Genomic DNA, 13,862 nt, shown 5'->3' with positions numbered 1-13,862 from the left:
TTACCTCTGTCTACCAACATTTAGGTTTTATTGTAACAGACCTGAAACCAGAGCAATGTAGTCCGATTTAATCGTTATGCTGATTTAAAATATGTACTCTTAATCAAACGATCTTTTAATCCGCGAAATTTTGAGTACGGAGTGGAATTCTTTTGTGCTCAGCGTACATCTTGCTTCTGTGAAACTTTATTTTCACGACACTTTGCTATAAAATAAGGTACAAGAATTCTGTTCTACCACGAGAATCCAGCTGGCATCGTACCAAATATTCGGAGAATTTGTGGTAAAGAAAAGCAGAAACACTTCCCTGAGTAATCCCTAGCAATTAATTTGCTTTATTTCTCTTTCTTTCTGCCTTTTGTGTGCCGTGCGATACCTTCCTTCTCCTCTTCTGCTTTCTTTGTTTGATAATTCTTTATTCTGTGATGGAGCAGGTTTTTGTACCGGCAACGCTACAGACTTGCACTGAGGAGGAATCCGGTTCGAGTCTCGGCTTGTTTTCCGGCTATCCGCACTGAATTTTCTTGAAGTAGCCGAAACTGTCTCCAGACGATCGTCGGTACAACCTTGTGCTGGACAATGTCCATTTCGTTCCACATTTTACTCACATTTGCGATAATCTTCCAGTCTCATTCCACGCAAATTTTCTAAACGTTGTTAAATATTTTAACTATTTTGTTAAGTCGATATATTCACCTTTTAATTTTTATTTTAGATTCTGTCGGAAATATTCCGTGTGTGTTAATTTAACCACGGTGTTTTGTCTACATAGGTCACCTATAGCATCAAATAACCGGATATTTTTCAATGCTGAATTGAGAAGAATAAAAAATGTAACGATGTTGAACTGTTATATGAAATTACACCAGCAGTTGAGATTTCAGGTTCTAACGGCGACGAGCAAAAATATGAATGGCTTCTGGTGTGTTGCACCGTGTAGTTTGGTGAAAATTGACCGCTGTTTACTTACTGACCGCTCATGGTCAAGTGTTTAGCAAAAACCTAGTGTTTGAAAGGTCGTGAGTTCGATTTGAACCGCCTCTGCTATTCAAAAATACAAGAAATCCGTCAGAATATGACAATCGGATTAAGGGCGGAGTAGAGTCCGTTTCCAAAACGTCAGCGTATGTTAGATATGTCTCAAACAGTTGGCAGTGTCCAACAAATATTGGTATAACGCGTGTCTCATTTTGAGATGTCATTTCTGCAAATAAGAACTATCACTTAATTAACATACCTATGTATGGCAGTGTATTTAAAAGTGCGCTTAACGTATGTGAAATAGTCCTGGCGTAAACTGCGAGTGCTGATCAGAAAGGTTACTGTAATTAGTAGAGATTAGCTGATTTTCAAAGCAGTTATCCCCCCCCCCCCCTCATTAATCTCTCTTTTACGGACGGGAGTGGCCCTACACATTTGTAAAGCGATCCTCCCTCTGATCTAGTAGGGTGCATCCCCCTCTCAACCCGACCCTATTCTGTTTCGACCCCATGACAGTGCAGGGGTACAACTGTGCAGTGGACAGGATTTAAACACTTGACTAATAAAGTCTGTTTTCCACTCATTGTCAAACGCGGCCTCGGAAGGTGAGCATTTAAGTTCTCACGGCAACGAGTACCAAGATGAAGATTTCTGTCTTCTGGGTTGTTGCGCTATGTAGCCTGGTAGATGGATGATGGAGGCAGTATGACCTCTGAAACGTTAGTAAACATCGACCAGACTACACAGCGCAACAACCCAGAAGACAGAAATCTTCATACTCACCGGAAAACCTCAAATCATACAGAGTATGAAGATGGCTGTCTTTCGAGATTTTGTACCGTGTAGTCTGCTAGATGTTGACCGGCGTTTCAGAGGTGGTGGGCGTTGCTGTCGCAGCAATGTCTGTTCCCTTGTCCCATGGATTAGTATATTTTTCTCGTTAAAAGACAAATAGGCCCATTATTACTTTGTCCTCTGCAGGTTTGGCCACGAAACTGAATTTTGAGGTGGTAGCACTCATAAGACAGAATTTCCACGTTTCCTCTGATGGTATAATTGAGATAAAGTTAGATTTGACCTCCATCCTAAAGTGGGTGTTGCACTATTCCGATGCGAAGGAAAATTAAATTCGCCGTCATGTATATTTCCATCACAAAAGTTCGTCCGAGTGGGAGACGAAATATGCGGAAGCTGGGACGGACAGACAAACACCTCCCGCCCCTCCCCCCGTGTTGTTCATAAGGCCGCCTGTTATCCTTGCAGATTCCACACAGACGTTACCTGCAGTGCCCCGCTGCCGTCAGCATGAATCACCTTAAGAAGTTCATCCGCATGAAGTACGGTCTGAGGTCGGAGCATCGGGTTGACATCATCTACGCCGGGGAGTGTCTCAGAGACGACTTCTGCCTCATGGACGTGGCCTACACTTTCTCATGGAAGCGGGTGAGTGTCCTTAATTATACACGTCGTATAGGAGTGTACAGCCTTCTAAGAGAATCGTTAATAATAAAGGAGTTAAATAATTATGTTAGTACTGCATCTAAGTAATTAACCGACTTTGACGATAAATCTTAACTCATCTATGCTAATATCAGAACTCGCTGCTGGACACTACCCGATCAAAAATCATTCTGTGTTAATATCATCCAGACTTTGTCTCCATCTTCAGAAACTGTCAATCCTGAAGATGGTTACGGTATGTTTCTCTAGAACGTTGGTTTGCGTCACAATATCATCTTCATCGCCGTCAGAAATGTAAATTGTTACGAATTTTTAAATCAGTCTCTGGCAATTTATCCGACGATTCAATACCACTATAGTAGCTACAATAAAACTCACCTGTCATAGCTGTTCTTAGTCAGTTGAATCAACTCTTTTGTAAGAGAATCCGAAAATTGAAGGCTACTTATACCAAATTTAGCTAGCGACTGGCATATTCGTATGACACTGTCCAATAACAGAATCCAAATGTTCAACGTAACCAGAACGAAACCCGCGTTAATTAACTTTGATAGTTCGAACACAGGTCGTAGGCCGAACGATCCTGAGTTAATTTAACTGATTCTGTAAATGTAGGCCTGCTTAAAATCTGAATGCGCTGTGCATTCAATTAATGACGACATCTTACGTATTAAGGTTTTGCCAATGACACAACGTCTAGTTTGATGTTGCGTAGGCTGAAATAACTGTCTCTTACCATTTTGCTTATCACATTGTCGTCTTTGTATATTTATTACGCTTGCTGATAGACATCGATTTTCTCTCGTAGACGGAAAGTGAACCAGAATTCGATTGAATTAGCTCCCGAATAATACAGCTAGGTATTCTATTATTATCCGCCAAACACAACTCATTATTTTGAAATACACAATTTGATATTCGGTTACATTTTTCATCAATTCTCATGACGTCATAACATTTTTATACGACATACGCTATGTCAATATTTTAATGGACTCTCAAATATTATAAATATTAAATATTTTAAAAAGTATATGAAACAAATATATCCAAGGTTAACATTACATATTAAAATTAATGCTATGGCCGTGCTGTTTAAGTTATGTCCGTATATATGGGCTATTTTTTATTTTGTTTCTTATTACACGTTTTATGTGCTAAGATGTATTTTAATTTAAGTATATTTAGCACTACTGTAATGTTGCTTCTTTCTTTCTATCCCTACCAAGATGGTGAAGTACGTGTTTTTTTCTCTCGAAAGACCTCTTATTATACAGATTGAGTTCATATAATTACCGTATTGTATGCTGATGTCTTGGTGCATGTGGTGATCTTAAACTGTGAACAGTTCCGTTGTGCTGTTAAGTATGTTGTGTTACACTGGCAGTAGGTTGCTTAATTATCTTTATATTACGATTTAATGTTGCATTCTGGTAAGCGAGTCCCCGTGCACACACACACGCACAGAATTTTATCTTTTATTTCTATAGCAATCTCCTTTAAACTATTTTATACATTTTATCAAATCTAAAACTTCTTGACGATGGTGAAGAGTCAATTGAATAAAATTTTTCTTGGATATTATCCATCGTCTAGTAAATATAAAACGTAAAACGACGTTTCGGAGATGGGACTCAACATGCGTACGAAGAAGATCATCATGTCTGTTGGGATGGAGCCAGAGTATTATTAACAGAACCCAATACCATCTACAGAAATTACAAGGAGGCGGCACACAAGGCACTACTCGCCAACCCTATCAGCCAGCCTAGTTTGGATTTGTCTCATATTTGGATACCTGTAATCTCTGAAGAAATCCAAGTTGGGCATCGAGTTTCGAGCTGATATTCATGTGTATTTATTCCCACCTTTTGTGGGTTTTTGTTTTTTGGCTTTATCGTGTTTATGAATTTTGATTTATACATACTATTATTTTACGTCCCACGGATGGATGGTGTGGCAATGCCTTTTTATTCCGGGACTTTCATCTTTTTACTTTGTCCGGAGATAGGGATTAGCTCTATCTAGTGGGCCCAACTGTGTAGGAACCTGAAGACGGAGATAGAGTCCCATCTCCGAAACGTCGTTTTACGTTTTATATTTACTAGACGATGGATAATATCCAAGAAAATTTTTATTCTATTTTATACATTACTTTGAAAGACCTACATAAAATGATAGCGATGCTTTGAAAAGGCCAAATTTTTGTGTCTGTGAGTAGTGGTTATATGGGCTTTTTTTTTTTTGATCACACAAGAAATGTAGTGCAAAGACGGCAGTCAGTCAGGTGGTAACTCATTCCAGTGAAAATATAAAACGTTGCATGACGTAGGAGCTAGTGAATAATGAAGTCTCGAACAACTGTACAGACGACAGAATCAATAAATCGTAAAATAATTATGGTGATTATGGTGGGTGTGACAATAAATTTGGCTCTGTATTGGTTTTATACGAATACTAGATGTAACACTATCGATACTGGTATGAGCTTGTGTTAATCTTGTCCGCATCATTCACTGTCTTGGCGTCTTCCAGGAGGGAGGTTTCGACACGCTCTGCGCATGCTCTGCTCAGTACTGTCGTCCGAAACAACATGTTTCTATTGTACGGATATTATATTCATTATGCACGTGTAACATTGGCGCAAACTCCGCCGAGCAGATGTTTTTTGACCGGTTAATATGTGCTTTGCCGCTCCGTTGCGTAAACCAAGCCGCAACGAGCCGACTCAAAACCACCTACGATGGAGTGCAGACGACAAGTAATCTGACGCCTAACAAAACCAAGACCGAAACGTTGCGTTGCTTACCAGAGCGCACACAGAAAGCTACTCGCGCGTTGTCTTTGTACCTTGGCATTTTGAATATGCCGATGTATTTGGTGCATTTACCAAGGCTTAACTCTTGTCGGTCTCAAAGCACCTATCCTGTATCAACAGTTAATTTGCGGCGTGAATTCATTGTGCTGTGCAGGTAAGTGTGAACTGTATATGCATTCATTTTACGTACAGTACATCACTTCTTATATGGATGAGATTATAAAGGATGCTTGATTAAATGTCCGTTTTAAGTCGAAACTCATCTGAACAGTATTTGAGAATTGGGTCCGTGCTGCAAAGAAGATAACCTGTAACCATGTCAGCTTCCTTGTTAACGCTGTTTAAAGAAATAATCAGTTTTTTCACTGACAATCGTACGGAATCTATAAACATAAGAATGAAGAGTTATTGTCTGTTGAGACACTTTGTATCTGAAAGTTATTGGGATAGCCATTGGCTGCTCGCTGTACCAAAAGGTTTGTTTTCCGGTAGGGGCAGGATTTCTTCTTTGTCATAAATGAGACCATCTCTGCGGTCATATTATAAAGTCGGCTGCTCGCCTCCATGTAAATGCCGAGATTAAACAGTGCATGGAGTTGAGCTGGACGTCCATGGTGTGTCGTTTAAATAAACACAGAGACAATTTTAGGTCTGTCTGGATGTTATGATAATGGTAGGCTGATGTATGTTATTTGTACTCAGGTGATGATATCGGCTCCGTCATAAAACTCCAGCGGAATGATTCCATCTTCGCGTGGGTTTTTATAAAAATAAATTATATTATCAAACTAATGGAGTTTCTTTCTGCATTAAACCCTACCTATATTCCTTCAGAGTCTTCTTTGGGGTCCTTACGTAGCCCTGCTTCGGTGTACGTGTCAATTTACGTGCATGTTTCATAAGAAATCTGAGCATTTTCAGTGTTTATTTCAGAAAATGTTATTACTCGCACTATTCCTTTCTTAAAAATCGTCCTCTTGCTCTGTATCACCAGAGTAGACAACGTGTTCTTCCTATAGACTTCTGAGGACCTGTTTATGTTGGTGTAATTTTCCACACAGAGAGAAACTCAGATAAAGTCACGCACATAACTAATTTCAGCGTTCCTCATGAATTCCTTTCGGCGAATGTAATGCGCGCATTCTTGACACTTTCTTCCGTGTAAAACTAGGCCTAACGTTCAGGTCTGTTTCTGCCTTAAACATGTTTTTCATTAAATATTTCATTTGTCGACGAAATAATTGCGAAGTTGTGACATTGGTACTACACGAAATGTGACATCAAGGTCTTCAGCAAAATCTTAATGCAATCTTAAAACAATGAATTATTCTTACATGCCTTTAAATTCTGGATCTATAAAGGAAAGGAATTGGCAAATACGTCATCTTTACCGACCGCCTTGGCACCGCGTGCATCCTTAATGCATTAAACTGTCGCCTAGCGACCAGCCAAGAAAAGGCCACAGAAAGGAAAGTGTGGAGTCGGATTTTATACAAACCGAATATATTTGACAGGATATATAAAATACGAATCCTGGTGAAGAAACCGCTAAAGAACGCCCCAGAAATTATGGAAATATTGTGATATTTCAAGTTCTATCGGCGGCGAGTGTGACGATGGCTGCCGTCTGGGTTTTTGCCGCCACCGTATGGTCTGTAGAAGTGCTCACCGCCCTGATGATGGAGACAAGAAGGACCTCTGAAACGTCGGTAAACTTCTACCAGAGTACACGGCGCTAAAACCCAGAAGACAGTCGTCATTATAGAACTAAGCCTACCCGAACCAGAATGATTATTATCCTGCCGCTGGTTATGACGCATAGGACCTAGGGGTCACGTATTAGATTCTTAGTTGGGGCACGGAATTTAGTGTTTCTTTAACACGATCCCCTTATTTTAGGCCTTTTTCACCTGCATTGGCTGTACACTGTTGAACTGTAGGAATGCGAAATGGTTGGAGGAGGAAATGTTGAAAGGTAGGGGACGTCGATATTCTCACGGCGATGAAGATGTCCTTTGTGGTTGTCTGGGTTATGACGCCGTGTGAGCTTGTAGATGGGATATCACAATATACGCGAAAATGGCGTCACAACCCAAAAGTAAAATACCAAAATTGAAAAGAACACATTTATAAAATGCGTTCACACTCTTGTAATACTCAGCCAATCTGTAGACCTAACAAGTCGAATTTTTGTATTGCAGATTGCACCTATGAGGTTCAGTTATCGGATCTTCCATCCACCTGTGTACGTCCCAATGGCAGTGCCGCCGATCAGAGTTTCCAGCAGAATCCAACCAGAGTTACAACAGCAGCCCCCACAGCAGGATGTGCCCGAAGAACCCGATGACCACCCGAATAAACAGGATCAGTCCGTGTCACCTTCCCATTCAGCGTCTGTGTCCGAAAACTCGGACACTGCACCGAATAATGTTGAAACTGGGAACACCGTGGACGTAAAAGAAGTTTCTTCTGAAAGCAGTGCTCCGAGCCCAGAAGGAACAACATCGGTGGAAGAAGGAACACTTCCTCAGGATGATGCAACGGAACCAGAGACTAAGAAGATGAAGTTAGATGAAGACTGTGGGGAACATACAGACACGAATGATACAAAACCACAGAAGGAAGAAAATGTGGAGCAGGAAGCGATAATGGAGGAGAAGCGACAGACGCGGAGGAGAAAAAGGTCTAGCGACAGTGACCAGGAACATGACGATGATGATGCGGGTGGCGGTACTGCCCCTTCTGCTACTAGTACTGCTGCTGCTGCTGCTACTACAACGACGTCGACTACTACTACTACTAGTAGTAGTACTAGTAGTAGTAGTACTGCTACTGCTTCTCCTACTGCTACTGCTACTGCTACCGTATCTGACGTCGCTTCTAACGCTTCTCCGAGCAGCGAAGAGACGAACGCTAATGAAGAAGTGACGTTGGCAAACGTTCTCTCCCACGACGACGCCTCTTCTGACGAAACGGTCATGAAAGAAAGTTGTACTGCATCTGAGGAGGTTGAGGAAGTATCAGTTATGCAGGAAGAGGAAGCGCTCGTAGAGGAAAGCGGATGTGTAGAGGACAATTCTGCTGCTGAGGGCGTCGTGGATAGTGCAGGTACAGAAGAAGCCACTGTTGAGGAAGGGGTTGGGAGTGCTGCGAGAGACGGGGAGGACGACGACAAGGACGACGACTTTACGCTAAGAATGTCTTCTACAGAAGATGAGGAGGGAGGTGACGAGGACATCACAGTCGCCACAAAGGCTGTTACAAAGCAGGAAGAGATAAACGAGGACAAACAGGTGAAAGAAGTGGAGGAGAGAAAAAAGCTGAAGGCGAAGAAAGATGGAAGGAAGAAGAGCAAACACAAATCGAAACATCATCATCAGGAGAATTCTACTCGGAAGCGCAAAACACATCGTTCAGAGTCGACACCCACCATACTGCAGTATCAGGAAGACGTGATGAAACTGAAGGTGAAGCTAGGTTCTATTAAACCAATGATGTCACATCGACATCACCACCATCACCACCACTCTAAGCACAATCGGAAGAACCAGCTGGAACTGAGTGCTCCGGACACTAACATTGGCTTGCGTTCTAATGGAGAATCCAGCAGTAGTCTCAGTGCGACGACGTCAGCCAAAGAGCGCTTGCTGCAGATGAGGGCAGTAAGGCACAAGAACATCAACACCACGCCCGCCACAAACAGCACACCAGTGAAGGACGACGTTAACAGCAGAGCGAAGAAGACGGACGTACTGATGCCACCATCCTCCATCACTGTCAGCAAAGTGAGCATCGCTGATAAACGTAAATTCGAAGCACAAAATGCAAGCAACAGTAGTAATATTGGTGAAGAGACTAAGAGACCATCGCTGGAGATCATGCTTGTGAACTCACCCACTACGGCCTCTGCGTCAACACCCTGCATGACCGTTGCCACTACATCGGTCTCTGCAAGTAACACGGCTGAAACCTGTGCTACTGTCAGGACTCCAGATCATGGCAGCTACAAACCCCTACCCACTATTCCTCTCGTGAGGATTAGAAAGACTTCAGTGACGTCAATTCGACCTCCATCAGGCCTGACCATCACTCCCAAGATTCCAACAACGATAAGTCTTTCTGCCAATACCACGACTACAATATCGAAGACTCCCATTCCTAACACCGCGGTTACAGTAACAGAAACCGGAGATCATGCTAAGGAGGAGGCAGGTCGAGAACAAAGCGGTCCCGTGGACGACGAGCAGGCCATGAGGCATGATGATATTGGTGCACTAGATCTATCGGGAAAGTCATCACGATGTAAAACAGCTTCCAGCCCTACAGTTGCGTCAGGTTTTCCGTCACCACCATCACCAGTCCAGAAGAGTTCGAGCGGAACGGTTTCTTCAACGCATCAGAGTATCTTGTCAATAGCACAAAGCTTGGTTCACAGGCAACTCCAACAGCAACATGGGCTCATTAACGTTACCGCGTTGTCTGGCGGGAAGGTGTCTAAATCCCCTGGTACCGATAGCTTGGGTACTACTGTACATCCAGTAGTATGCGGAATGAGCAACTTGAAGACGTTGTCAGACACGGCAGTGCGCATCCGAAATGAAATGGCTGCTAAGGGCGACAAGTGTGTCAGAAGCGGTGGAACAGTTAAGCCACAGCTGCAGCAGAAACCTGCAGCTCTTTCAGTACAAATGACCTCTGCTTCCGTAGCAGCTTCCCCTACGTCCGTAATAGGACGTTCATCAGTTTCAGTGACCTATACTTCCAATAGTAACCCTCGTAGTGGCCTGTCGCAGCCTCCCACGCGATCTCCTTCTGGTCATCAGCAATACCAGGCACTATCAAATAACTCTATACCACCTCTACGTATTCCGATCCCACCCACCGCACTCAACAAGGCAAGCGGTCCCCTGGGTGCTAGCTCCCGAGCTGGCAGTATGCCACGGCTCCATGAGTTGTATCCTTCCGCGCAAGGAACCATGGGCAGAGGAAGAGGCCTCATGTCGGGACTTCAAAATCGCAGTGGGATAAATAATCACACGAAACCAGGCCCGAACCAGGCCGTCAGACATATCCCAAACCCCTCCGCGTTGCTGTTCCGGCAACAGCAAAACAGTTCTGCAGCGCAGAACAGACTTTCGGCCGTGAACAAGCCGCTGTTTAACAATCAGAATAGCTTCAACAATTCGACTGTCAAAGCCAGTGCGTCTACTCCTATAGTACAAGCAGCAGCAACTCCAGTGTCGTCGTCTATACGGAAAATGGAAAACATGACGCGCAATATTGAAAAAGTGGCTGCGGGCCTCACAGTCAGAGCTGTAGAGGCGCACAGCAAGTGAGGCGTAAGTCCAGTTTTAAATGGGCTTATTATTAAGAGACATCCGCGAGGTAGTAATTGTTGTAAATCGTTGTACGAGAGATTGGTGTAGATGTGCCAACATTCTTATGTCAGCTAAGTTTTTTCGGTAGCGAATAGGTTGTGCGTTAATTCACAGTGTGTCTATGTTTTGGAATGTTTTTATCGTATAAGATTAGATAATAAGATACACAGTTATCGATCGTATTCCAAGCAAAATTCTGTTAACACTTTCTTTAGGCAAAAAATTGATGGTTACATTGTCAATATTAGTCGATGAATGTTCATTGTCAGAGTCAATAAATGTCCATTTTAAGACCATCCTTTGTCTCCTCTTCTCATTCTTTAACCCCTACTAAAAAAATCCTATCAAAATTCATTCTTTACGTAAAGTGTAATTACAATGAACGCGTCCGCCTTTCAGAACTTCACTTATAATTTCCAATTAGGGCGACAGATGGCAGTCTTCTTGCGCATTCTCACAATATTTTGGGCAGGGGAAGAATTACTTCCGTCATCTATTGAATGTGCCGGATATTAAAGACGTCAGACAACCTCAGGTAGGCCTACGTACATATGAGCGTTTCGAGGTTAAGGTTTCTTTTGAAAGAATCTAAAAGTAATGTATATAAATTGCTAGTTATTGATCAAATTCCAATAATTGATCCAAGCAAAGGTTAAACTTTAAATTGTGAGGCCCACAAACTTCTTAATTCTATTCTTAATAAGGAAAAAATATCAAGGTGGTATAAGAAATTTATCCTTGTACCTGTTTATGAAAGAAATGCGAACATTTTTTTCGCAGGTTTACGAAATACAGAAATGAAATCGGTGTGGATTTCGACGTAACAGACCAAATGACTTGCCAGACTTCCTGTATTCGTGAGACACTGGAGGAGAAGTGTAAGTACAATGGAATAGTAAGTAGACCACCTATTTCTAGACTTCTAGGAAGACTGCGATTCAGTTACTTGAGAAGTGTTGTATCCTAATTTAATCTGATATACCCATGGAATAAGACCGATTAAAACTGTTGGTCTGAAAGACGAGCTGCCTTATCGCTACTGTTTCTCTGTTGCTTTTAAAAGGGGCTTACAGACGTATAGTTTGTACTGACATAAAATATGAATTATATTAATGTCACCACTGAGAGGACCTTTGGAACGATGATAAGGAATGATTCACTGTTGGAATATTAGAAACGAAACCTTCAATGTTAATAGGTTCCAAGTTTACCGCGTATTTCTGGATATTCCGGCATCGATAAAGCATTCCGTATAAAGTACTAAATCTAAAATTCTATTCACTTCACTTCTTTACGTCATGTCGCAAAATTGAAGCAATCTGATTCAGAATCGAAATGCGCAGGCGTATTTCCTTTGCAGAGACAGGCCCTTATTTAATCCTATTTTATGAAAGCACTGTCCACATAATTACAGCAATGTTGCATGCTGCAACTACATACAGCTGTCAACCACCGTTCTGGCAAATATTCGAGAAGAAAAACATTTTTTAAATAAATTATGTAACCAAAATGGCTATAGGAGAAGTGATACATAGTGCATAGGCCTGCGTAACAAGTGAGTAATAAGTAGTGCGCGATAAATACACAAATGCAGAGGCCATGAATGATAATTGCATCAGACGAAAGATGGGAGTAAATAATTTTCAGTTAGTGCTACGCGAAATAACTAACACACGGGGGCGAGGATGAGAACAGGCAAAGTGAAAAATACTTAATGACATCCAGCCACGTGATACCATGTAATAGTACATCTGGTTTTATGTGCAACGCAATTGAAGGAGGAAATGGCCGACTGCTTGGACTTGCAACGTCTACGTTGTCAGAAGATTTTCATCTTGTTTGATGTTAGTTTTTGCCTTTTTTGTAATAACTTCAGAACTTCACGTCACATTTAGCCTACTTGTTATGGAACCTCGGTTATAATGTGTTTTCAGGTGGTTTAATACGGCACGAGATTCACGTGCTGCGGGCGGAAGAAAAATTATGGAAGGGAATTGAAGTATAAGATTTAGTGTTATTTAACTTTACGAAACATATTATTAGTATGAACGAAATTAGGAATGAAGATGGCTATCTTCTGGGTAGGCCGGTTCATTGTACTCCAGCCTCCATTCCTGATGGTAACAAAATCAAATTAAGTAACTCAAGAGGGATTTTATTTGTCTAGGAGGATGATTTTTGTATTACATTTTCTTGCTAGACTTACCTAGTAGAGCCCTTCAGGTCTTATCCTAAATTTGAAGACCTGACTGTGGTGGGTTGGGAAGTCACGTTCTGGGAATTTGTTCTACCCTTCCTTTCCCTGTCACATAAATTTCTGTCTCTAAGCGACCCTTTTACCTGATACTCAGAGGGCAAAGATTTGAGGGTTTCTCGCTTCTTAACCGGTTGCAGTACACGGCCAATAAGGACTGAACATATAGAAAATACATTGGTATAATTAGGTGGTGGTGTTATAGGCCGTTTTCACAAAACAAATCAATAATGTTGGCTGCAACATAATATATTATAAAATCATTTAATCTAATACATTGACCTAAAGTTTAACTGTAGAACTTGCCCTATACAAAGTAGGATTGAAGTGGAAGATAAATTATAAATCCAAAAGCTGTGCGTGGAAAGGCGAATTTTAAAATTAGGACAACGCAAATATAACCACGAAAGTCCACCGTGCTACAAACAAAATTTCGCCATTTGTAAACTCAGGTACTTCCGAAAACGTTTGGTAAGAACATGTCCAAGAATTAAACACCTGCCTCTACTTCACGAAATATTGAGCCAATTGGTGACTTCGCAGTAAGTTTATTTAGTGGTTGGATTACGTTTTTACAACATGAAAAATTGATGGAAATTTATTAATACAATTACACCAGTTGCCACATAGGACTTGACATGTTGCTAATTTTACACACACGGAGTATTTTACTGGATAAAGTTCAACTAGGGTACAATTTAATGACCACTTGTCAAGAAGAAGGAAGTCTTGAAGCAATTCAAAATAATTATGAAACGGGCATTTTTCTTGGTCGTGACTCGCAGCCTAACAAATTGTAGCCCAGAGGTATCAATCCGAGCTGCCGGCTTACACTTTTGTAATATTCTGTCATCTTCTTAGTATTTGGTAGCACTTTTTTCTGTGATCAATTATTCAACTTAATTAAGAATGCCATAGCAACTGGGATGCGACTTCTGATTACCACTTGCAGGATGCATGCAAATTAAAA

The 13,862-nt window shown here is 41.5% G+C and overlaps 1 protein-coding gene across 4 annotated transcripts in view; it reads left to right on the top strand.

Moving 5' to 3' along the window:
• Positions 1-10,934, top strand: part of LOC110839216 (uncharacterized) — a 71,177-nt gene extending 60,243 nt beyond the window's left edge. For 3 of the 4 annotated variants that reach the window (XM_022083173.2, XM_022083174.2, XM_022083176.2), the window contains exons 7-8: positions 2,245-2,424; positions 7,462-10,934. In XM_022083173.2, coding sequence (XP_021938865.2) covers positions 2,245-2,424; positions 7,462-10,596 — 3,315 coding nt within the window. In that variant the 3' untranslated portion in view covers positions 10,597-10,934. Of the gene's footprint in view, positions 1-2,244; positions 2,425-4,879; positions 5,415-7,461 lie in introns of those variants that run through there. The other variant, XM_022083177.2, reaches the window with a different exon arrangement.
• Positions 10,935-13,862: the final 2,928 nt, after the last annotated feature.

The sequence above is a fragment of the Zootermopsis nevadensis genome, unplaced genomic scaffold (genome assembly GCF_977971745.1).
Source record: "Zootermopsis nevadensis isolate Lab colony 2312 unplaced genomic scaffold, Znev_1.0 Znev_ptg000021l, whole genome shotgun sequence".
NCBI lineage: Eukaryota > Metazoa > Arthropoda > Insecta > Blattodea > Termopsidae > Zootermopsis > Zootermopsis nevadensis.
This window is presented reverse-complemented; position numbering and strand designations above follow the sequence as displayed.